Source organism: Lemur catta, chromosome 15 (genome assembly GCF_020740605.2).
Source record: "Lemur catta isolate mLemCat1 chromosome 15, mLemCat1.pri, whole genome shotgun sequence".
NCBI classification, from domain to species: domain Eukaryota; kingdom Metazoa; phylum Chordata; class Mammalia; order Primates; family Lemuridae; genus Lemur; species Lemur catta.
Window position 1 is genome coordinate 17,926,708 of NC_059142.1, and position 25,203 is coordinate 17,951,910.

The 25,203-nt window shown below is 42.5% G+C and overlaps 2 protein-coding genes across 3 annotated transcripts in view; one reads left to right on the forward strand and one right to left on the reverse strand.

Moving 5' to 3' along the window:
• Window positions 1–912, reverse strand: part of CPD (carboxypeptidase D) — a 67,995-nt gene extending 67,083 nt beyond the window's left edge. The window contains exon 1 of the mRNA XM_045525282.1: window positions 100–912. Within this exon, the coding sequence (XP_045381238.1) occupies window positions 100–842 (743 nt within the window). The 5' untranslated portion in view covers window positions 843–912. The remainder of the gene's footprint in view (window positions 1–99) is intronic.
• Window positions 913–1,300: 388 nt separating this feature from the next.
• The window catches only part of TMIGD1 (transmembrane and immunoglobulin domain containing 1), a 50,054-nt gene continuing 26,151 nt past the window's right edge, over window positions 1,301–25,203 (forward strand). For both annotated transcript variants that reach the window (XM_045525285.1, XM_045525283.1), the window contains exon 1: window positions 1,301–1,517. The gene's annotated coding sequence lies outside the window, so the exon portion shown is untranslated. The remainder of the gene's footprint in view (window positions 1,518–25,203) is intronic.

The following is a 25,203-nucleotide window of genomic DNA, read 5'->3' on the forward strand; positions in this document are numbered from 1 at the left end:
AGTTAGGCCAGCATTGTTTGAGCGCCTACCGGGTGCCAGAACCAGCGTCTGCCCTTGGATGCTGGCATGGATGGGAGAGAGTGGGTGGGCAACACTCACTTGTTTCTGCGGATCCACTCGATGAGGGCGCGCACCTCCGGCACCTCGTCCAGGGCGGGGGGCTCGCCGGTGCTGAACTGGTCCGGGAAGCTGCGGTTGAGGTCGCGGCCCCGGCTGTTATCGCGGCCGCTGGCCCCGGGCGGGCCGCTGTCGCCGAGGCCGCAGTCGCCCTCGCGAGCGCGCTCGAAGCCGTCGGGGTTGAGGCTGGGCAGCAGGTACACGTCGGTGGTGTTGAGCAGGCGGACGAGCCGCGGGTCCCCGCGACGGTAGCCGGCCGCCAGCTCGCGGGCCAGGTAGATCAGCACCTGGCGCGACACGGTCTCGTCGCCGTGCATGTTGCCCACAAGCTTCACCTGCGGCCGGCCGGGCACGAGCGGCCCTGCTGTGTCGGGCCCCGCTGCGTCCGGCCCCGCGTCGCCGTCAGGGAGCAGCGACCCCAGGCCGGCCGTGAGACGCAGCACCCACAGCGGCCGGCCCTCCACCGAACGGCCGATGCTGAAGAGCCGGGCCAGGCCGGGGGGCCCCGCGGCCGCCGCCTCCCTTAGCGCCGAGCCCAGCTCCTCTTCGTGGTAGTAACGGTCGAACTGGCTCTCGGCCGCCTCGCTGCCCGCGCTCGTCGTTGTTGTCGTCGCCTCTGCCTTCTTGATGTGAGCCGCTCGGGCCGGGCTCCTCAGCAGGAGGAGCAGGAGCAGCGGGAGGCTCCCCAGCCTCCAGGGAGGCCGCGCGTCCCAGCCGCTCGCCATCTTCCAGCAGCGCCGCTAACCCCGGCTCCGCTCCCGCGGCTCCGCGCTCCGGGAGGCGGCGGCCTGCCGGATCCCCTCCGCGCCTAGCAACCCCATCCCGCCCTCCCGCCGCAGCCAATCGCGGACGCGCCTGCTGCGGCGTCACGCCAGGGGGCGGGGCCTCCCTTAAAGCAGCCGATCCGCCTGGGCGTGCCTTCTCCTCCGTCCGGGACGAGTTTGGTCACTCTCTCCCTTCGCAGAGGCTAGTCTCCCTCTCTTTTCCGCCTCCCTGTTTCCTCTTCTGCGTTTGCTCCGCTTCTCCTCTACTCGCTCCTTCTCTTCTTTATGGCTTCTCCCCTAAATTGGCTCCCCTTCTTCTCTGAGTACTCTGACTAGCTCCGTTCCCATCTTTGTTGCGGCTTTTCTCAGCTGCGCTTTAACACTTAGAACCAAGAATCGAAAGATTCGAAAGAATCAAAGGACGCGGAAAAATCGGTAGGTTCGAAAGAGTCTACGTTCGAAGAGTCCAAGGACACCTAGCCCAGTGCCGGTGCACCTTTCCTCCGGATTCGCCCCGCGTGGGCTCGGGCCCGCTGCCTGCGTGCGGCTGGAGAGAACCGGACGGCGGGAGTAGAAGGCGGCTCGCTACCTCACAAGGCAGCCCGTTCCATCTTGGAGTTGCTGTGTGGAGAGAAGGTGTCTCCTTTACGTTTAGCGGAAATGTGCTAAGTAGCAGGCCCCCTTTGTGTTAATGTTATCTATTTCTTTAGCGTCAGCCCACGTTGTCCCCTGTGTGTGCTGGTCTCCCCCTCATTAGGCAGATTTCATTTCACAATTCAACTGTCCACTCCTCAAACCGCTTCTGAGCGAGTTGTAGATTTAACTGTGGCCTTGGAGTGACATTTTTTTAAAGCAGCAGGTTTGACATTTCTAGAAACCCAGGGCTAGTATAATTCCTAAACTCCTCAGGGTTCAGCCAAAGCTGGCAATTACAGTGTTTCAAGTCTAGAGAAGAGATCTTTTAACCTGGCCTTTCAAATAGGCTTTAGGCAGTCACTTTAGCTTGAAGAAACACAAAACTTCACACTCTTTTTATCGAGTATGAAATTCAACCCATGTAAAACATAATTGCAATAACTGTTGAATTTCCTTCTCTCAGAGCCAGGTATTTCAAGGCCCCTTTCCTGAACTATGATTGAACCCTAATATGATAGTAGAGTGTATTCATTCATTTAGCAGATATTTACTGGGCAACTATTGTATGCCAAAGCTAGGTGCTGGGAAGCAATTCATTCTTCTGCCCAGTTAAGAGATTCGATGCAGTTTGTGATAAATGCTACAATAGAGGTGTGGGAGTACGGGTGAGAAAAACTTCATTCAATCTGAGGAAGAGGAAGGGAGAAGGAGAGAAGCCATGGGGCAAGGGAGGGTTTCTGGGCACAAGGAGGAGCAGGCACAGAAGGCTGTGAGGTTTGAGAGCAAATCCTGCATGTTCTGGGAATTGCATGCAGGGTAAGGATTACTGGTGTGAAGGGGCTCACAGGTGTGGAGGTGACAGAACACGAACCAGAGAAGCAGGGCCAGAATCCAGGGAACTTCACAAATCAGGCTATGGGGAGCACACTTGATCTGGAAGGCTACAGGGAGCCATGGAAGGATTTTAAACTAGTTTAGAAAAATCTCTCTGACAGTAACTTGGAGAATGGAATGGGAGGCCTAAGACTTGAGGCTGAGAGACCTGTAAGGAAGATAAACTCTAAGAAGCCCACGAAGAGTCCCTGAACGAGAGCATTGCCAGTGGAGGTGGAAAGAAGGAAATGGATTCCAAAGACCTTTGGGAAGGAAAGTGGACAGGATCTGGAGACAGAGAAAAGGAATGTAGGCTGACTCCAAGTTACAGCCTACGCAATCTGCAGGTGTTAGTTGAGGTATAGGACAGGAGAAAGCACAAGATTAGGTGAAGATGATGAGTTTAGTATTCTGCCATGGGGGTCAAGCATGGTCACTCTGATTCTATGAACACTTCTCTACACCACATTTGGTCTAGTCTGCATTATGCACAGCAGCTGCAACTCATCAGAAACAAAGCCACAACTCTGTACAAAGACCCCCTACATGTCCCCCACTCCCTCTACCCCCGGGAGTGCTTAATCATTACACCAGCACTTTTACAATAATCCAAAGAAGCCCCAGGGGACATGTTAACCTCTAATCAAATATTTCCTTTTCTGCCATGTTCACTCTCCTTTGAAACCTCTTCCTGACCCCTCAATCCTGCAGCCTCACCTAGTGAGGCAGGCTGAGACATAAATAAACAAGCATGAGGGCAGTGAAATAATGGGATGTAACTTGAGCCAGCGCCCTCCCAGGAATCCTCAGGCCTCCCAAGGTGTGGTGTGTTTGAGGCCTCTTTCGGGTCTAGAGCCTTCTACCGGCCTGTGGTTAGAAGTGAAACCCAAAACTCTAGACCCCAGTCACTGCTCACTGGAGGGGAAAAAGGAGGGAGGAGGGTGGCTTTGTGTTTACCTCCAGCTGAATACCTCCAGCTGTGTCTGAGAAATCTTGAACCTTGTGACAGGTATCCCTTTCCTCTCCCCGAGGAAAGTCTTGGCCTCACAAGTGAGGGAACTTGGGAAAGGCTTGACGGTAAAAAGGCTTGCTGGGCACAGAAGCAGAATGCCAGATATTTCAAGGCCCCTTCCCTTGATCAGTACATTGATTACTATGTATCAATTGTTTAAAATTAATACATGATAATTGTACATATTTATGGAGTACATGTGATATTTTGATACATGCATACAATGTATAATGATCAAATCAGAATATTTAGGATATCTATCATCTCGAAAATTTAGCTACAAGAGATTCAAAATGTTTCCAGCACAAAGAAATGCTAAGTGTTTGACTGGGATTTTAATAAACAGGGCAGAGGCTTTTGGATGAACAGCCTGATTTGGTAAGCACTTTCTGTAAAAGATTCATAGGTAATTAAAGCTATAGTTCAGCACAGATCATGAACTTGTAAACGTCTTGTCTGGCACAAACACCTGCAGATTTACCAATTTAATTTGACAAATGTTTATGGAGCACCCAATCTGGTGAGAGGTCTGTTGTATTGCGTGCTAGAGCTTTGGAAGAGGAGTGGGGGAGATCTCTCTCCTCCCAGGGGCCTGAGTCTATGGAGGGACATAGAACATAGAAACAACAAAGGACAGGATGTGTCTGCAGGCCAGAGGTATGTAATAGGCACTGTGCTAAACTCTTTACATTGGTTGACTCATTTAATCCCCCCCAACAATTCTGTGAAGTAGGCACTGTTATTACTCCCATATCATAGATAAAGAGAGTGAGGCACAAGATCACATAGCTGGCAAGCCACAGATCCAGAACTCAAACCCAGGGAGTCTAACTTCAGCAGCTGTATGTTTAACCTCTGTAGTGGAACTGCTTCTACACCAGGTGCAGTGGCTCACGCCTGTAATCCCAGCACTTTGGGAGGCCAAGGCAGGAAGATCATTTCAGCCTAGGAGTTTGAGGTTACAGTGACCTATGATCATGCCACTGCACTCCAGCTTGGGCAACAAAGTGAGGCCCTGTCTTTAAAAGAAAAAGAAAAAGAAACATGCTTTTGCAACACAAAGGAAAAAGCAATTATGATGAGGAATCAGAAAACCTCACCAAAGCTATTAGATCATGAGCTTTGGTGTCAGAACCAAGTTTAAACCTTGGCTCTACCATTTTCTAGCCATTTTAACTTCAGCAAGTTATTTCATTTTTCTGAGAATTAAATGAGATAATACGTAATATTTAATGTAATACTTGGCATATAACAAGCATTCAGAAATTACCATTATTTTATTGTTTTTAATTAATAAAAATTCTTAAACAGAAAAAAAAAATTGAGAAAGGAGCACTCAGGCAGAGAGACTAGCAAGGACAGAGGCACAGAGAGGCGTGTAGTGAATGGTGGATGGAATATCAGATATGTTGGGAGGAGCCGCAGGAGCCACAGCTGTCAAGGCAAGATGGTGCTAGATGATGAAAGACCTCGAATACGATGCTGAGGAGGTTTTGCTTTTTTCCCCAGCCAATGGAAAACTGACAGAGCCATTTGTGAGGAGGAATGGGGTACAGCACATCTGTGTTTTAGCAAGAGAATTCCAGGGGCTGTGAGGGGCAGGCTGAAGAGTAGTTGTCATCCAACTGATCTTGACAAATTTAGTGAGGATAGAAAGAAGATAAATTTGAGAGATGTTTAGGCTGTTGGATTGACAAGATTTAGCGACTGCTTGGGTAAGAGGGAAGAAGTAAAAGATGACTTCATGAGCTAGTGAAAGTGACCAGGTAGGTGGCCTTGCCATTAACCAAAACGAGGAAGACAGGAGAAAAGAAACAAATGGGAGGAGCTTGGGGGTATGTGGGAAAGAGATTAGGTATTGGGTTTGAGACCTTTTAGGTTTGAGATACCTGTGTGAAATCCAGAAGCACATATGTCTAGCAGGGAGTGGGAACAGCTTCTGAAGCAATATCCCTGGAGTTGCCTCAGGTGTGCGGAACAGGCAGGGTGATGGAGAGGAGCAGAAAAGCCCAAATAGTCTCCCTCACTGATCAGAAATTTGACTAATAGAGAGCTTTCCTTCAGATCTAAGGCTTTGCACCTCTGAGAGCTCTCAGTTTAAATGTCAACATGCTTTATTCATTTATTCAATAAATATTAATTATGCATATACTACATGCCAGGAGGCACCATTCCCAGCAGTGAACAGAAGAAAATTTCTTCTTTCAAGAGAGCTTACATCATGATAGGAGACAGACAGTAAGCAAATACTCAAAATAAATCAGGTTTTAGGTGAGGATATGTACTGTGGAGAAAAATAAAACAGAGAAGGAGAATAGGGACAGCAGATTGCAATTTTAAGTAGGGTGGATGTTCAGGGAAGGGCTTACTGAGGAGAGGACATTCAAGAGAGGTACCATTTACTGGCTAGGGAAGATTTTGGGAAGAGCAGGTTTGTTGGAAAACATCAGTAGCTCAGCTTTAGAGATGTCTATCAGACATCCACATAGTGAAGCAGGCAGTTGGATATATAAATCTGTAGTTCAAGAAGAGGTCTGGACTGAAAATATCCATTTAAGAGTCCAAGGCATAATGATATTTAAGCCATGAGATTGTGTAACCAAAGGAGTGAGAAAGGAGGAGGGAGAGGCAGAGAAAGAGGGATTCTGAAGGCTGAATCCTGGATCCTCAGGGCATGTCAATGTATACAGGTGGGGAATAGGAGGAGGAATCAGTAAAGTCAACTTTGAAGGAGTAGCCAGTGAGGGAGGAGAAAGATCAAGAGAGTGTCAGCTCTTGGAAGCCACATGAAGAATGTGCTTCAAGGAAGAGGGAGTGATCAGCTGTGTTTAGTGCTACTGAGAGGGCAAGCAAAATGAGGACTAAATTGAATTGACCACTGGATTCAGCAATGCAGAGATTACTGATGACCTTTTTAAGAGCCGTTTTGGTGGAATGGTATAGGGAAAACGCAAATGGGGTGGGCTCAAGAGAGAATAGAAGGTGATGAAGTGGAGTTGGTGAAATAATTCTTTTGGAAAGTCTTGCTATAAAGAGTAGAAAAATGGGACAAAGCTGGAAGGTGATGTAAGGCCAAGAGAGAGTTTTGGGTTTTTTTAAGATGGAAGAAATTATAGGTGGTTCGTATATTGATGGACATGATCTAGTGAAGAGGGAAAATTTGATGATGGAAATTTGAGGGAAGGGAGAATTCGTGGAGCCATACCTTTGAGTATGACTAGTTGAGAAGGGATGAGATCTAATAAACCAGTGGAAGGACTGGTCTTAGGTAGGAGCACAGACACTTCGTCTGTAGTCACAAATGGAAAGGAAGAAGATAAGTGGGCAGGTGAGGTTCTGGGAGAGTGTTCTCTGCTGATTGCTTTTATTTTCTTAAAGAAATGGGAAACAAGGCCATCAGCTGAGAGTAAAGATGTTGGAGTAGCTGTTGGAGGTTTGAGGAAAGAGAGGAAAGTGTAAAATAATCTCAAAGAGTGGGAGAGAGAACTGGAGAGTAATAACTATTTTCATGCATTGACACTTAATAGGGCCCAGCCATTTTTTAACATGTCATCTAGACCAGGGGTCCCCAACCTGTGGTGGGTTGTATAATTACTTCATTATATATTATAATGTAATAATAATAGAAATAAAGTGCACAATAAATGTAATGCACTCGAATCATCCTGAAACCATTCCCCTCCCCTGTCCGTGGAAAAACTGTCTTCCATGAAAATGGTCTCTGGTGCCTAAAAGGTTGGAGACCACTGATCTATACCCTAAAGCTAATGGAACATTGAGCAGAAGGTTTTGTTTTTGTTTAGCTTATTAATTTGTTGAGAAGCTGTCTGAGAGCTTGAAAGGTGTGGTACAGTTCATTGAATTGGGTTCTGAAAATCCAACAGCCACTCTGAGAGGATGGGAAGCTCCTGAGAAAATGGATGTAGAGAAGGGAGAGGAAAGACTGAATCATAATTAAAACCTCCATTTCAATTTTGCTCTGTGTTGGGTCCTCCTAGTATCAACTCACCTTGATGAGTGGCCACTCACTCTGGATCACCTCTGCAAGAGAAAGTCAAATCCTAGCAACTTGCAGCCCAAAAAACTATTAAGAGATGAAGTCATCTCAGAACCCATAAGGCAACCATCTGAAAGCAAATTTGGGATTTGAAATACAATTATCATGTCAATTGCAGTCTGCATAACATCATCAGCTTATATTTATATGTGCTTTCAGGTATGTTCTTTTACTCAATGTTCACAACTCTGAGGAGTAGCAGGGCAGCCTAGAATGTTTCTAATTTTAAGCTGTCACTAACCAGCTCAGGGAAGGCACACGGAATAGAGCCCTCTCTGCAAGATCTGTCCAGGACTCCTGCCTGGGGTTTGTTATACTTAACCCAGTCCGAAGTATATGTACATTGCATGCACATTTAACTTACAAAGAGAAAGAGTGAGAGAAAGAAAGTAGCAACCAAAGCTAAAGCAGATTTACATGTTGGTGAAAAGTGTGGAAAGAATATGTGGGTTTACTGATCATTAACAAAGAAATGAAATGCAATATGCAGGTGATCAGGCATGTGGTTAGTGCCTGTGGAGGAAGAAATCCAAGAATTAACTAAGGGCTGTAGAGACGCATTAACTTAAGGAAGACTTAGAGGAACTGACAAAAGCTGTCTGTAGAAGATAAGGACGATGAAAACACGAAGCAGCATCCAATAAGAATTTTCATAAATTTGATGATGTATTGCAATTAGCAAAAAACAAAGTGATTTTATTTCTGAAGGACAATGTTTTAAGAATGGAGTGAAGCCTCAAAATGGCTAAATTGGAGGAATTTTCCAGAGAAACTTTGGCCATATCAGTTCTTGCAGGTGCTGTTTGTTTTCTGCCCAGATTCTCTGCCAGACTGGTGTACTCACCTCTTAGCTGATGCCTACACCTGCACCCTTGTTGGGAAGATTTCCCTTGGCTGACGGGAGCTGCTTTGCCCAGAAATGCCTGAGAAGTTACACACACTGCCTGCATCCCACCCCTTGCCAGTGTCATCCTAATGACTGATGGATGCAGGGTATAATGGGCCTCCTTGCCTCTGGATGAGACAAGCTTTGGAACAGCTTATGCTCCAGAACTTTCTGTAGGATCAGGCTGAGGGAAGAGTTCTTTCCTCTTTGTTTAGCTTCTTCTCTTGTCTTGCTTCCCTTCATCCCTTACAGGTTTCTCCTAAGGGCACTCCCTCAATAAATCACTCATACAAGCATCCTTGTCTCAGGCTGTGCTTTTAGGAACGTGCCTTAAGACAAGATATAACCCCATAGTATAATACTTCCTTCCGTGGGTTAGATGGAATACATTTTGCTTCCTTTGCATTATGTTCTGTTCCCGTTTGGTTTAGTTTGGTTTTTGTTTTTGTTTTGTTTTGTTTTGTTTTGTTTTTACAGAGTTTTCTCTTCCTTCCTTGGAGTCTTCATCTTTCTAGGCCAATGAGAAATGAAAGATGTTTATGGAAATTTCTTTTAAAACCTGCCCTTGGTTAGCTAGGCCTATTTTATTTTCAGTTTTATTTAGGCCTGTTTCTAGGGCAAAGATATGCTGCTGTCCAACTGTGAGACCACAATAGTGATTTTGATCTGTGTTTCCAAAAGACTATTAGCCAGCACCAAATAGACAGTAGTTCTATTCTCATGAGGCAGGGAAGGAGGGAAGCAGGTATCAGATACTTTCGGTTGTACATATCAGAAAACCTGACTCATTCTAGCTTAAATAATAAATGGAATTTATTGGCTCCTTTAACTGGCAAGTCCAAAGGAGAAATCTGGATTCAAGCATAGTTTTATCCGGTGGCTAAATGGTCACCAAGCACCTGATTTCTTTTTGTCCCTTGGCCCTGCCTTCTACAATGTTCACTTTATTCTAAGTCTGACTCCTCTCGTGATTCCAAGAGGGCTGCCAGAAACTCCCAAAACCACACGTGTTCTTATTCATACCCAGCAAGAAAACAGAGGATGCCCTTGTCCTAGCAAAATTGCCAAGTTTCACTCAGAGTGGAGCAGCTTAGATCACCTGTATACCCCTGAACCAGTCACTGTGGGCAGGGAGACAGACTATGCTGATTGGTGTAGTTTAGGATGTGCACTCCGTTGTTTGGCGAACCCTCCACCTTAGGAGTCTTGGTGGAAGGCAGGGCCTTCTCCCACTCTACTGGCTGAAAATGCCAGGTGCTTGCTCTCACAAGACTTGGGCGTTAGCCTAGGTTTGGACCAAGCAGATGAACTTGTTACAGACTTTGAATCGGGAGCTAGGGACACAAAGAAGTGGAGGCCGTGGATAATTCTTTCTGGCTGTGGTATGGTGTAGATGGGAGCAACGTATAGCTTCTGGCCACAGAGCAAACAGGACACCCTGCTCTCAGTGCCAGTGGCGTTGGCAGGACAAGCTGCAGCAGCTGGCACTTGGTGACATAGCAGCTTCCTAAGTTCTGCGGCTTGTTTGAGGTAATTGTTCCTATCTGTGTATAACCTCCAGTTTCCCAACCCTCCTAGCAATTCTATGAGCCAACCAATATCCTTTTAATAAATTCATTTGCAAGCAGAATCAGTTTCTACGGCTGCAACTTATTGAAATGCAGCCCTTTGAAGTCAGTATCATCATTGCCATTTTGCAAGTAAGAATACAGGCTCTGAGAGATTAGGTGACTGGTGCCTAGGACCACACTATCTTCCAACTTCAAAACCCATATTTTTTCAGTATATGCTTCCTTTATAGGTAGAGTAATTGGAGGCTGGGTGAGGAGGCGCATGCCTACAGTCCCAGCTACTTGGGAGGCTGAGGCAGGAGAATCACTTGAGCCCAGGAGTCTGAGGTTGCTGTGAGCTAGGCTGACACCATGACACTCTACCCCAGGTGACAGAACGAGACTCCATCTCAAAAAAAACAAAACAAAACGCTTGTCTCAAAAAAAAAAAAAAAAGAATAATTTGGAAAGCCTCTTTCTAAAGCCTAAAATGCACCATTAGAGAGGGGTTTTCTGAATCTTAAAGACTTTTTCCTCAATTAAAAGGCAAACACTCAAGGGATCTGGATATTAGCTGACACCTAAAGATGGGACGGGAAGGGGGGGATTCTTACTGCAGAGAGGATTTATTTAACAGGCGTCTTGAGAGCAGGGGTCCGTGAGAGTGGAATGCAGGAGAGGGAGAGAAATACTAAAAGGGGAGGAATCAGGTTGCCAAAGACAATGGTACCTGTGTGACTGGGGAAAAAACAGAATTTGCCCCCACATGTGGAAAGAGGGTCTTTGACTTAGCTGCTTGACCATGTGGATAAGGAGTGCAGATGTGAGTAGGGAAGGCACAGGAAAGACGGGATTGCTTGATACTCACGGCTCTCAGCCCTGGCTACCCTTTAGAGCCAACCAGGGAGCTTTTAACAAACACTGCCACAGGGGGAAATGGGGAATGGCTGCTTAATGGGTACAGGGTGTCCTTCTGGGGTGGTGAAAACATTGTGGAACTAGATAGAGCTAATGGTTGTACATCATTGTGAATGTACTAAATGCCGTTGAATTGCGCACTTGAAAATGATTAATTTTATGTTACATGAATTTTACCTCAAGTTAAAAAAAAAAAGCAAAACACTTGCTCCCTGCATTTCCTGAGAGGAGAGAGAGCAATAAAAAGCATATATGGGCCGGGCATGGTGGCTCACGCCTGTAATCCTAGCACTCTGGGAGGCCGAGGCAGGAGGATTGCTCGAGGTCAGGAGTTTGAGACCAGCCTGAGCAAAAGCCCCAGACCCAGTCTCTACTAAAAATAGAAAAAATCAGCAGGGCGTTGTGGCACCTACCTGTAGTCCCAGCTCTGGAGGCTGAGGCAGGAGAATCACTTGAGCCCAGAAGTTTGAGGTTGCAGTGAGCTGTGATGAGGCCACTGTACTCTAGCTGGGGCAACAGAGTGAGACTCTGTCTCAAAACAAAAGAAAAAAAGAGAGAGAGAGAGAAAAGGAAGAAGGAAGATTGGAGGCAGCTCTTGAGAAATGTGAGACTTTAGGAGAAAGACAGTATCCTCTATAATGGAGTCAGCAACTTTCTTCTAGACGCCCTCAAGATAATTTCAGGTGAATGCTGAGTTGTGAATATTTTCAAACTTTATTTTTCAAGGTTTTGATAGGAGTTGGATTTGGATTTTGTTTTTTTGGATGTGACTCTGTGCTGCAACAGGGCTAAATATAGCTTAGTTTTACTGGGGTTGTACCTTTATACTTATCTTACAGGTTTGCCCAAGGCTGGCCCTAGATTCCAGCAACAAATTCAGATGGGACCAGGTGCGCTCTTGCCCAGATGTAGTAAGGTATGCCCAGATCTGAAGACATCCTCCAGTAAAACAGCAAGAAATTAGGACTGTGCACTCTTGCATAAAGGGCCCAGAACTCGACTGACACCCCAAACCAAACACATGTTCGGTTACCAGGGATGCTCTGGCAGTCAGCAATTTCAGCCTCTAATTTTGATGAAAATACTTGCTGAGACCGAATTGGCATAAACAAAGCACATTTACACCCAGCCAGCTGGACTCTGTCTTAAAAGTACAAGCTGAAGCTCCAGAAGGTGAAGAGATTGATGCTATTTATGAGAACAATCTGCAGCCATCTTTCTGTTATGGGTCTGGGGGGAAAATGGTACAAGGGAAATTAAAGCACTGGGGAAAGCAGCTCGGAAAACACTGCAAGCTCATGCAAGAGCCAAAGCTCCCTAGGAGGCCCTGAATACCAGGGACACAAAACAGGAGAGTGGGTCTGCAAAATGACCTTCATAAGATACAATTACTAGCTTATATGCTCAGTAGGGAAGAGAGACACTCAAAGAAAGGAAAGAAGAGACAATGAAACCAAATAAAACCTGGTGAACTGATGTAAGTAAGGATAAGACAGATGTAGTAAGGTATCCCCAAATCTGAACTAGATCTTAAGACAGAACTGGTGGAAATTACAGCAAATCTCTAGGGGCACCAGAGCAGATGTTCCAGTCAAGTTCTCTAATGCTTCTTTCCAATGCCACCCTCCTCCCCATCCTCTATCTCTGTCCCTTTCCCAGCACTGGTTCTGTTCTGCAAGGTCTTCCATCCATTTTCCATTATTAGTTAATACAACAGACGTTGACTAAGCACAGTCTGTCTTTATTTATTTATTATTTATTTATTTATTTATTTTTGAGACAGAGTCTCGCTCTGTTGCCCAGGCTAGAGTGCCATGGCATCAAGCTCACAGCAACCTCAAACTCCTGGGCTTAAGCAATCCTTCTGCCTCAGCCTCCCAAGTAGCTGGGACTACAGGCATGTGCCACCATGCCTGGCTATTTTTTTCTATATATATAATTTTAGCTGTCCAGATCATTTATATTTTTAGGAGAGACGGGGTCTCACTCTTGCTCAGGCTGGTCTCAAACTCCTGACCTCAAGCAATCCTCCTGCCTCAGCCTCCCAGAGTGCTAGGATTACAGGTGTGAGCCACCGTGCCCGGCCTAAGCACAGTCTTTATTCCAGGCACAGTACAAAGCTCTGTGCATACAGATGTGATGAAAACACAATTAAGGCCAAATTAAGAAGAGCCTCAGAGGCCTTAAGCACTAAAAAGATGAGGGTGTCTCCTTCCCAAAAGAAAATTCAAAATAAAAATGTAACTTTACAAATTACATGAACTTCGAATATATGCTAAAATTAAAATAGCTTCTTTCTAGATTTGGGGATTACAAAATTCAGATTTCATTAATTAAAGATGAATGTTTCTCTTGCTCTCTCTCTCTCTTTTTTTTTTTGAAACAGGGTCTCGCTCTGTTACCTAGAATAGGTGCAGTGGAATGATAAAACTCCTGGGCTCAAGCGATCCTCCTGCCTCAGCCTCCCAAGTAGGTGAGACTACAGGTGCGAGCCACCACACCTGACTAATTATTCTATTTTTAGTAGAATCGAGGTCTTGCTCTTGCTCAGGCTGGTCTCAAACTCCTGATCTCAAGCGATCCTCCTGCCTTGGCCTCCCAGAGTGCTAGGATTACAGGAACAAGCAACCACAACGGGCCTTGCTCTCTCATTTTGATGTTCCTGCTTTGCTAGCGCTTTCAGGGATACCCCAGTTGTGAATACTACCCCTGCCTTTAAAAAACTTATGGGAGGATGACTCTTATCTTTCTGGCTACCATGGCTGCTCTTGTCTTCCCCAATTTCTGGTAGCAACCATGGCTGTCAATGAATGGAAGGATGTTGGGGTGGCAACAGGGGGAGAACTTGGCATTCTTGAAAAGGGGCCCAGCTGACTTGCTGACAAAATCCCACAAAATCACTGGGCTATCGTATCAGGATGCTGAATGAACTTTTGGTAGCTGTGCTTCAAGATGTGGGGAAGGTTTTGAGAACATCAATATATCAGAGGGTCAGAATGGATTCCATCTTAGGATGAATTAAGTTATTTTATACTTTTAACACTATCTAAACATACAAAAGTTGGGAGGCAATGTGATCCAAACCGTAAACATAAGGCTTCAGCAAAAGTGGGAGAAAAGAGAGTTCCCTAGATGGCTTCCAATAGCCAAAACAATTAGACTTAGAACCTGAGAATTGCAGAGAAATACAGAAAGTTTCCAAAGTTATAAGCTGGGCTATGGAAGAGGAGTTAAAAGGCAATGATTTACTGAGCAGAGTTGGGTTCCAAAGGCAAGGATTAAGTAGCCAAAGGAGAATATGGAAAGAGAGAATGTCAACAAGTTAACAAAGTGGGGTAGCCCTGCTAGGAAGCCTAGATGGTATTTGAGCTGCTGGATCCAAGAGAAAGCTGCTTAAGCAGTGCTCCCTCTCAGTTCTTAAATTAGCCCGAGAGGCCACACAGGCCCAAACCTAAATGGAATGGGTTCCTGGATGGCTTAGTTAACTTCATGGCTGAGAGATGAGCAAGAGCAGTGAGGTTAGAAGTATCAGGGCTGTAACCCTAATTTGTGGTTGTCAGTGGGTTGAAGAACAAGGGTTCCAAGACTTTTGGATTTCATGGAAATATAAAATTTTCTTAAAAATCAGGGAGATTATATAGACATTTGCTGTTTTGCCTACCTCAAAGAGTACTCTATGTCTTTGGGAACTGCCCCTCCCTCATTCTAAACATAGTTATGGCATGGCTACGAAATCCCAGTTTCTCCATTCTCCAATTATGGGGTGGGCACACAACCCAGGCTGGTCTCCACCCTAATATGGTGATTGGTTCAAGTTGGGACAATTGCACACGTCCCAAGCCAGGATCATCAGAGTTCTCTAGCTGGAACTTGAGGGAAGGTACTTTCTTCTCTGTTCAGTTAGAAGACAATGTGGATAAAAGTTTAGACTTGCCCGAAGACAAAGTTCCAGTTTAGTGGGTGCAACAGAACTACAAGAACGAAGCCAATGTACGGAGAGAAGCAGAAAGGAGATGTGATCTGAAGGTAGTTTCAGTCACTCTTGAGGGCCCTTCCACCTCCACCCTCCATAGCTGGGTTGCAAGAAGCAACAAATTCTGCTTGCCACTTAAACTAGTTTAAACTGTGTTTCTGTAACTTTTATCCAAAGATAAAAGTTTATCCAACTTTTATCCTATCAAAGCTTTTAGTCCCTGAAATTAATTGACATGGGGAACTTATAAAAAGTTGCACAGGGACAATCACACACCCACTAGAGTGGTTAAAATTTTAAAAACTGACAATACTCAATGTTGAAAATGTGGAAAAACTGGGATTCTAATACATTGATGAGCATGGGGGTGGGAGGAGAGGGTAAAATGGTAAAAGCAAAACACTTTGGAAAACTGTCATTTTCTTAAAAAGTTATACATACAACTCTCTGATGAGAGCGATTCTACTCCTCAACATTTACCCAAGAGAAATGAAGGTGTATGTCCACAAAAAGATACACAAGAAAGTTCATAGCAGCTTTATTCATAATAGCCCCACATTATGAATCATTTGGAAGCAAACCAAATGAGAGCATGTTATATTCATGCAATGACATAATAACTTAGCAATAAAAGGGAACAGATTACAATAATGTGGCTGGGTCCCAAAAAGAAGCCTGACACAAATGAATACATACTGTAAAATCCCATTATATTAAATAAGACAGGCAAAACTATCTACTGTCTTGGTGATAAAAATCATAACAGTGGTTGTTTGGGAGAAGAGATTGACTGAGAGGAGGTACAAGGGAACTTTCCAGGGTAATCAAAGTGTCCTATATCCTGATTAGGGTGACAGTTACATTTGATCCATATATTTGTCAAAACTCATCAAATGGTTCACTGAAAATCTGTGCATTTTATTGTATGTAAATTACTCCTTTTTAAAAAAATGAATATTTGTACACACATGTTTAAAGCAGCCTTATTCACAATAGCCCAAAGGTGGAAGCAACATGAGTTTCCTCAAACAAGGTGTGGTATATGCAAGCCAGGCATGGTGGCACATGCCTGTAGTCCCAGTTACTTGGAAGGCTGAGGTGGGAGGATCGCTTGAGGCCAGGAGTTCCAGGCTACAGCGCACTATGATTGTGTTTATGAATAGCCACCACACTCCAGCCTGGCAACATAATGAGACTCTGTCTCTAAAAAAAACCCAAAAGCAAAAAAACAAAAAACCCAAAATGTGGTATATACATACAATGGAATACCATTCAGCCCTAAAAAGGAAGAAAAGTCTTACATATGCTACAACACAGATGAACCTTAAGGACATTATGCTAAGTGATATAAGCCATTCACAAAAAGACAAACATTGTATGATTCCACTTATGTGAGGCACCTGGAGTAGTTAAATTCATAGAGACAGAGAGTAGAATGGTGGTTGCCAGGGGCTGGGCGTGGGAGGCGGGGAATGAGGAATTATTGCTTAATAGGTATGGATTTTCAGTTTTGCAAGAAGAGTTCTGGAGATATATGGTAGTGAAGGTTGTATGGCAACATGAATATAATTAATACCACTAAACTGTATGCTTAAAAAAATGATTAAGATGGTAAATTTTAAGTTATATGTATTTTACCACAATTTTTGAAAAAACAGTATTGGAAAAAAGTTGCACAGGGACTGACATGAGGTTGCCTACTTTTTACTTTGCCGAGTAAGGACACTGAAAAACAACAGCCAACCTGCCATCTACTATCACCTGCATTTCATGAAACAGGGATATTTTTGAAATTAAAAATGTAAGCAGGGCATAGCCTCAGGATGAAGAACAGTTCTCTCCCTGAAATGACATTCAGACTTGTTCTCCCACATTATTCTTACTCTTTTAATTTCATCACAGATTAATACTAAAAGAAAAATTATTTCCATATCAGCAAGAGTTTGGAGACCAGAGTTTGAAATCACTACCAGTAGATAGTACAAAGTGGGTTGCTGATACCACCAGTGATAAATATCCAGAGCCCATCGAATCATTATTATGACCCAATATGACACTTTCTGTGTCCTGAAAGCATGCTGTCATTTAGGTGTAGAAGAATATCATGCAAAAATGTTCCACAGACAGTTATTGGAAAACTGAAAACCAAGATGCCTCACCTCCAGAGGACAAGTGCAGCCTGGGTCAACATAATGTTCTTACCCTGACACGTTCAAGTAGCTTACTTGTGGCTCCTATGTCCTAATTTGTGAGCCTTTAATAGGGCACCCGCTTCACCCTCAATAGCTCTTGCAAGTGTGGCTTCCCAGAAGCCAGGAAGTGGGAAGTGATGCAACCTAAATTTGATGCAGCCAGGAGGCTGAGTCTGCGTGGGTGGTGGCAAGGCAAGAAGAAAATGGAACAAGTGTGAAACCACAAGGAAGTTGAGTTGGTTTTAAGGTTCAACACTTGCAGTGGAGTTCTAGAAAATTCGGGGAGTCTGCACAGTGACTAAGCTTCATGTGCTTTCTTAGGCAGTGGTGAGGAAACAGGTGAATGAGTACTGCAAATGGAGGTGGTCTAGGAGTTCTCAGGATCTACATGCAATCTACCCACTTTATATTCTTTAAGTATCATTAAAATGTTTTATTAAATTAGCATGACAAAGTTCCTTAGTGATACGTCCAAAATTATTTACACGTTAGTAAAGCAAGACCGTTGAAAGGAATCAGTGTCATGGGATTAATGTGATACTCCTAGTGTCTGTATACATATACATCAAATAATGCTTTAAGCATATTTTCTAGGTTGTTTCCCCCCAGGTAATTATCTGTAATAATGGGGAAAGAATCTGATATGTTAAGGTACATTTTAAAGCACAATCACACACTTTTTAGAAAAAATGAAAAATAAGTACAAAAATCTTTTTATGCACCTCCATGGGGATTCCCTGTTCACGCCGCTCAAGCTCTTTTGCCCTATGCCAGGCTATGCTCCCATGCAGATGCCCTCCTTTCCCTGCTCGGGCTCTGACGTTGTCACCAGGTCACCCTGATGCATGGAGCCCGATGCATGTCACCTAGCTCAGACTCTGACACTGTGCACTGAGCCACCACAACCACTTCACACGGACACCCTTCTCACCCCGTTCAGGCTCCTACTCTTTGCACTCAGGCAGCCCTTCAATATTGGTACCTTGCCCAGGTTCTGACACCTCACGCTGGGCTGCTCCCCTGTGTGGATGCCCTCTTTGCTCTACTTAGGCTCCGACATCCTGCACTGAGCTGCACCACCACATGGATGTCCACCTCACTTTGCTGGGCAGCTGTGCTTCCTTGTTCAAACATGTAGGTCCTATTTTGTAACATCTGTAATTGTTTTGTCTTATTTCTGGATTTAAATAGATTCAGACATTATGATTAGCCCTGTAAAATATTCCCCATTCCCTGGTTTTTCAGTTTGAAATGTCTTAATTGGCTGGACTTTATCATCAGGTAGCTTTTTCAACAACTGTTTATATGTGCCTTACCCAACGTAAACTTTTTGCATGTTTGAGATTATTTGTTGATCACCTTTATATACAAGTGGAAATTCAGCTGGGCATAAAATTCTTGGGTCACACTTGTTTCTCCTTAGGACACTATAAACATTGCTCTATAATCTTCTAGCATGAACCATTGCTATAAATGAGTTTAAGCCCAGATTTTCATCTTCCTTTTACAAGTGACTTGTGTTTTCTGCCTAGATACCCATAGGATAATTCACTTAATTCATGAAGTTTAATTACTTGATGTGTCTATGTCATGCTTCTATACCTCTGTATTAATTTTTCCTACAATACAATGTATCCTTCAAATTTGTAGATTCTGTTCTTCATTTTAGGAAAGTACACTTTTCTGTGAATATTTTTATTCTCCATTTGCTCTGCTCTCTACCTCAAGGACACCAAGTATATATAGTAGATTTCTGTTGTGTTTTATCAATGTATATCATTTCTGTGACTGCAAAATTCTCTGTAGATGTAAGGATAATAATTATTATTATAGATATGATCCAAATATGGGAATTTTAATATTCTTTCTAAGTTCAAGTCTCAGGTACTAAAAACTTTGTGAATGATCTTTATTTTGTGTGTGTGTGTGCATGCATGTGAATATGTAGCATATGATGTAATAGTCTGAGATAAAAACACAGTAGCCAATTTGTTTTCCAAGAACTACAGTGAACATACGATAATTAGAACTAAATTGAATGATTAACTGTACAAGGCAAGGACATAAGCACTTTCCATATACTAGCTCATTTAATTCTCATAACTATATAAAATAAGTATTATTTTTGCCATCATGTAATAATAAGAGGACTTGGGTTTCTTTTATAATTCAAAATAAAGGAAAACAAGAAAAAATTATTTTAAAAAATAAGGGGACTAAGCCTTAGAAGAGTTAAATAAATCTTCAAAGTTATATTACTACTAAATGGGTTTGGAACCCATTAATGTCTGCACATTGCTTTGGGATGTGCATATATTAATCCCTTGTAGTCTCTCTCTTACACATCTTCTGCTACAGTGGGAAGTCCTGAGGGGAAAAAGAGATACATATGTCTCCAAAAGGTATCCATATTTTAAGAAGCCAAAATTGTCAGTTCCCATGACAGCATGTTATCTTTTCAGCAATGTCTGTTAGTTTGCAAAACATATAAATAGTGTAAAAAAAAAAGTGCTATCATGCAGTTTCTTTTTTTAAAACTGTTCCTTAGGTACTTTTCACTTAATGTCCCCAAAGGCACAGAAGTTCAACATATTTAAAACAAAATTCATTGTTTTATCCCTCAATAACTTTGTCTTCCTCTCAATTCAGTTATTGACACCTCCCCTTCCCTTGCTTTCTACACACTGTTGTCAATGCTTATTGCTTCTGTCTTCTCATTACCTCATTCTCTTGGATCTATTCGTTTCCGTTCAAAATGTCACCACCCTAATTCAGCCTTATATTACCAATGGCCCAGAATACTGTATTGGAGAGGTAACTGACTAGTCTCTTGTCCTCTTGTCCTCTTGTCTTTCTGTCCTTTCTCTTCTTTTAACTCATACATAGGTTCAGACCTGTCTTTCTAAAGCAGTGGTCTCCAAACCATTTTGAAAGCATACCCTATCAATAAAAATACTTAAGCATGAATCCCTAGTACTTTTACTTAATTCCAAATGTTGTACACATATGACTAAACATATATGAACATTGTAAAATACATACAAATGTGTAAATTAAAAGGCAATAGAGAGGACATGAATATTTTTAATTTAAATTTTTATTTTATTTCTTCCAGGTACAAAAACGTTTTTGTTCTCCCTATAATTGAATACATTCCACTGTTTTTTTTTTTTTTTTTTTTTTTGAGACAGAGTCTCACTTTGTTGCCCGGGCTAGAGTGAGTGCCGTGGCGTCAGCTTAGCTCACAGCAACCTCAGACTCCTGGGCTTAAGCGATCCTACTGCCTCAGCCTCCCGAGTAGCTGGGACTACAGGCATGAGCAACCATGCCCGGCTAATTTTTTTGTATATATATTTTTAGTTGGCCAGATAATTTCTTTCTATTTTTAGTAGAGACGGGGTCTCACTCTTGCTCAGGCTGGTCTCGAACTCCTGACCTCGAGCGATCCACCCGCCTCGGCCTCCCAGAGCTAGGATTACAGGCGTGAGCCACCGCGCCCGGCCTACATTCCACTGTTTTTAAAAAATATGGGCTTAGTTTGTGATGCAGTGACTCACACGTGTGTTTCTAACTTCAGTTTATTTTGAAAATAGGTTTTAATTACCGTCATAGCTAAAAAAGATAGTCTCAAAATTACACAGTACCAAATGCACCAGAACACATTGCTAAATCCTAATATTCATTTCCATCCAGCAATTATGCAAAATTTTATTGAAATTCAGCCAATACATTTACTGATGTCAAAGAGTTATTCTTCCAGGCTAATTGGAAAGTATTATAAAGCTATGTCTGGAATATTAATAGGTTAAAAGACTATTTCCAAGTTTTTTTAAAACATATGGATATAAATGTTTCATAGGTAATGATACAGTTATATCATTTTCAAGAATAAAATAACAATGAAAACATTTCCAGGCATCCATTTCCAAAATGCTCTCTCAAAAGAGTTTCTTTGTAAGAACATTTACATTCCATTCACTGTTAAGTACCACATTTTGCTTAATGGTACTAATTAAATGTATTTATTATTTTAATATATACTAGTAGTATAGTTGTAAAAGTTATTTGTCATAGCAGAAGAGGTCAGAAATTTTGGAACACTAGTCTTTTTGTAAGAGAAAAAATGTGTGGTTCATCTTTAAACTGACAATCCTTTACTCCCAAATGACCTATGAACCTATTCATACAATTGATTGTTATGGTTGCTCCCCAATTCTTATAGTATTACAAAGATTCTACTATAGAAAGCTTTTGATGAGATTTAACAAACCTTACCCTTTCCCAGTCTCCACCCTTTTTCTCCCAACCCCAAACTCCTGACTCCACTGATTTCCTTTCTGTTATTATAAACCACATTTTCCCTTTCTAGAATTTCATACACGTGTGAGTATTCAGTATGTACTCTTGTGTCTGGCTTCTTTCATTATGCATGGTGCTTTTGAGAGTGAACCATGCTGTTGGTTACTTTTTGTTGCTGAGTAGAATTCCATTGAATGACACCACAATTTGTTTATTCCTTCCCCTGTGGCATTTGGGAGTTTTCCTGTTAGCAGCTATTATGAATAAAGCAGTGACTTTAGATTAAAAAAAAGAATAAAATACTTAGGAATCAATTTAACAAAAGAAGTGTAAGACTTGTATTCTGAAAATTACAAAACAAACATTGAAAGAAATTAAAGAAGACCTAAATAAATGGAAAGACATTCATGTTCATGGATCAGAAAATTTGATATTGTTAAGATAGCAGTACTCCCAATTGACCTGTAGATTCAATGTAATTCCTACCAAAACACCAGTATCTTTTTTGTGGAAATTTATATGCTGATCCTAACATTGATATGGAAATGCAAGAGACTCAGAATAGGCAAAATAATCTTGAAAAAGAAGAACAAATTTGGAGGACTCATACTTCCTGATTTCAAAACCTAGTAAAAAGTTACAGTAATCAAGAGAGTATCCTAATAGCATAAGGATAGACCATATAGATCAATGGAATGGAATTAAGCATCCAGAAGTAAATACTACCATTGTTGACCAATTCATTTTCAGCAAGGATGCCAAGAACATTCAATGGGGGAAAGAATAGTCTTTTCAACAAAAGGTGCTGGATCAAGGGGATATTCACATGCAAAAGAATTATTTGGACTCCTATCTCACACCATATGCAAAAAATTAACTCAAAATGGATTATGGTTCTTTAGATATAAAGATGCCACTTTATATCTACTAGGATGGCTAAAATAGAAAAGAGGCACAATAACAAGTGTTGATGAATACATGGAAAAATTGCAACACTCATACATTGCTCATGGAATTGTAAAAATCATGCAGCCAATTTGGAAAACAGGCTGGTAGTTCTTCAACATGTTAAACATAGAATTACCATATGACTCAGCATGTGCACTCCTAGGTATATACCCAAGAGAAATGAAAACATATCTCCACACAAAAACCTGTACGTGAATGTTCGTAGCAACATTATTCGTAATAGCCAAAAAGTAGAAACAATCCAAATGTCCACAAACTGATGAACGAGTAAGCAAAACATGTTATATTCATACAATGAACAATGTTTGCCCATAAAAAGGAATGAAGTTACATACTAAAATATGGATGAAGTTTGAAAACATCATGCTAAGTGAAAGAGGTCAGATAGAAAAGAACACATTTTGTGTGATTACATTTAAATGAAACAGCCAGAATAAGCAAATCTATACAGGCAGAGAGTAGATTGGTAGTTGCCAGGGGCTAGAAGGCAGGGAGGGAAGACTGCTAAGGGACACAGGGTTTCTTTTTGGGGGGACAATAATATCCTAAAATTAGATGGTAGTGATGGTTGCACAACTTTGTGAATGTACTAGAAACCATGGGATTATACACCTTATTTTTTATTTTATTTTTTAGAGACAGGGTCTCATTCTGTCATCCCAGGCTGGATTGCAGTAGTGTGATCATAGCTCACTGCAGCCTCAAACTCCTGGGCTCAAGCCATCCTCCTGCCTCGGCCTTCCAAAGTGCTAGGATTACAGGCATGAGCCATTGCACCCAGCCTAGAGTAAGAACAAAACAATACTTTTTCAAACCAATGAATTTTCTTTCTAAAGGCAAACAAAATACCAAAACTGTAGAAAAATCACTGATATCTATATTTCTTTAGTAAAAGCAATGCTATAAATCACTCCAATGTTAAAAAGGGATAAATCCATTTAGAAAGCTAATGACACATTTTATGCTTGAAGAGAAAGCAAACAAAAGTCCTTTATCCAGTGACAGTTTTGGCTGTTGCAAAAATTCAACAGTATACAATGTGAAAGAGTCTGAGACTATACAGGAAAAAAACAAACTCAGTTTTTCCTACATTCTCATTAAAATCAATGCAGAAGACTTCTGTGACCAAATGTGTGTGTGTGTGGCAGGGGCGGGCTTCCTACACACCAAGCAAGCTGTCACTTCTGCAGTGGACACGAGCTGGGTGCCCTCTAATTCAAGTCAATTCTGACACTATCTACCTAAAGATAGTTCCAGGCCCCACAGTCTGAGGGCACAATCCCCGACTGACCCCCCCACTTTAGATGCCAGTCGCAAGCCCCAGATTGTTTTACCTGTGCTTCTGACAGACTGGCTATAAATCGGGGTTCCCAGAACCCCCTCCTTGCATTTGATTAATTTGCTAGAGCAGCTCACAGAACTCAGGGAAACACTTGCATTTACTGGTTTATTATAAAGGATATTACAAAGATATCAATGAACACCAGATGAAGAGATAGACAGGGCAAGGTATGGGGGAAGAGGACAGAGCTTCTATACCCTCTCCGGGCATGTAACCCTCCAAGAACCTCCACCTGTTCAGCTATCCATAAACTCTCTGAACTCTGTCCCTTTGGGCTTTTATGGAGGCTTTATTACATAGGCATGATTGATTAAACCATTGGCCATTTGTGTTCAACTTAATCTTCAGCCCCTCCCCCTCCCCAGGTTGGTGGGTGGGGCTGAAAAGTCCCAACTCCAATCCTGCCTCTGTCTTTTCTGTGCCTGGTTCCCAGCCTGAAGCTACCTAGGGGCTGCCAGCCACCAGTCAACTCATTAGCATAGACAAGGACCTGACTGTGGAGATTCTGAGGGTTTTAGGCATTGTACTCCAGGTAATGGTGATGAAGATCAAACATATATTTCACAATATCATAAAGAACGATTAATATCATGTGTATATCCTTGAAGATATTTCTCTTCTCATAGGAAGGAAACAGCTAATGTGCTGAGTATAAATCAGCCTCTGGCATATGTGTGCTACATATACAAGGGAAAAGTACACAATAACATTTTATTCTACTTATCATTGCAGACGCATGCTGTAGGAGAAAAGATTTTTCATCTATACCAATTATTCTGTGAGAAAAAATGTATGTTGGAGTCAGTACTGATGGAACTGGCCATAGGTTTAAGAAACAGGAGTATTACTACAGTAATAAAAGGTTCCACCTGGCCCGCACGGTGGCTCACGCCTGTACTCCTAGCACTCTGGGAGGTCGAGGCAGGAGGATCGCTTGAGGTCAGGAGTTCAAGACCAGCCTGAGCAAGATTGAGACTCCAGTCTCTAATAAAACCAGAAAAAATTACCCGGGCGTGGCTTGAGCCCGGGAGTTTGAGGTTGCTGTGAGCTAGGCTGATGCCACAGCACTCTAGCCCTGGCAACAGAGTGTCACTCTGTCTCAAAAAATATAAAAATAAATAAAAATTAAAAAAAAAAACAAAATAAAAAGGTTGCCCCTGAATGCCAGTCCACACACTGCTTCATTCACAGAGAACAATTAGCAGACAACAAGCACCCAGACCTTGAATTAGGGTTGAAGGTTGCAAATGTGATCTGTGCACAACCATTAAATGTCCTTTCTCTGTGCTGTGGGAAAAAACAGGCAGTGAGTACAAGACTGCTTTTCTACATGGGGGCATGCTATCTATCGGGGCACTCCCACAAGGTTTTTAAATAAAAGAAGTGGTTTACAGTATTTCTTTGTTGACACCCACAATGCCTGTAGAGAGATATTTCTCTGTTTTCAAGTGGATTATCTCAGCGCTATATTCACATTCTTGCATGATCTGAACCTATTACTGCAGGACCGATGCAACAAATTTTAAAAGTTGAGAATGAGAATAAACTAACAATTTCTTGAGAAGATGCAAACCTGTATTAGTTATTTAACGCCATATAACAGATGATGACAAAA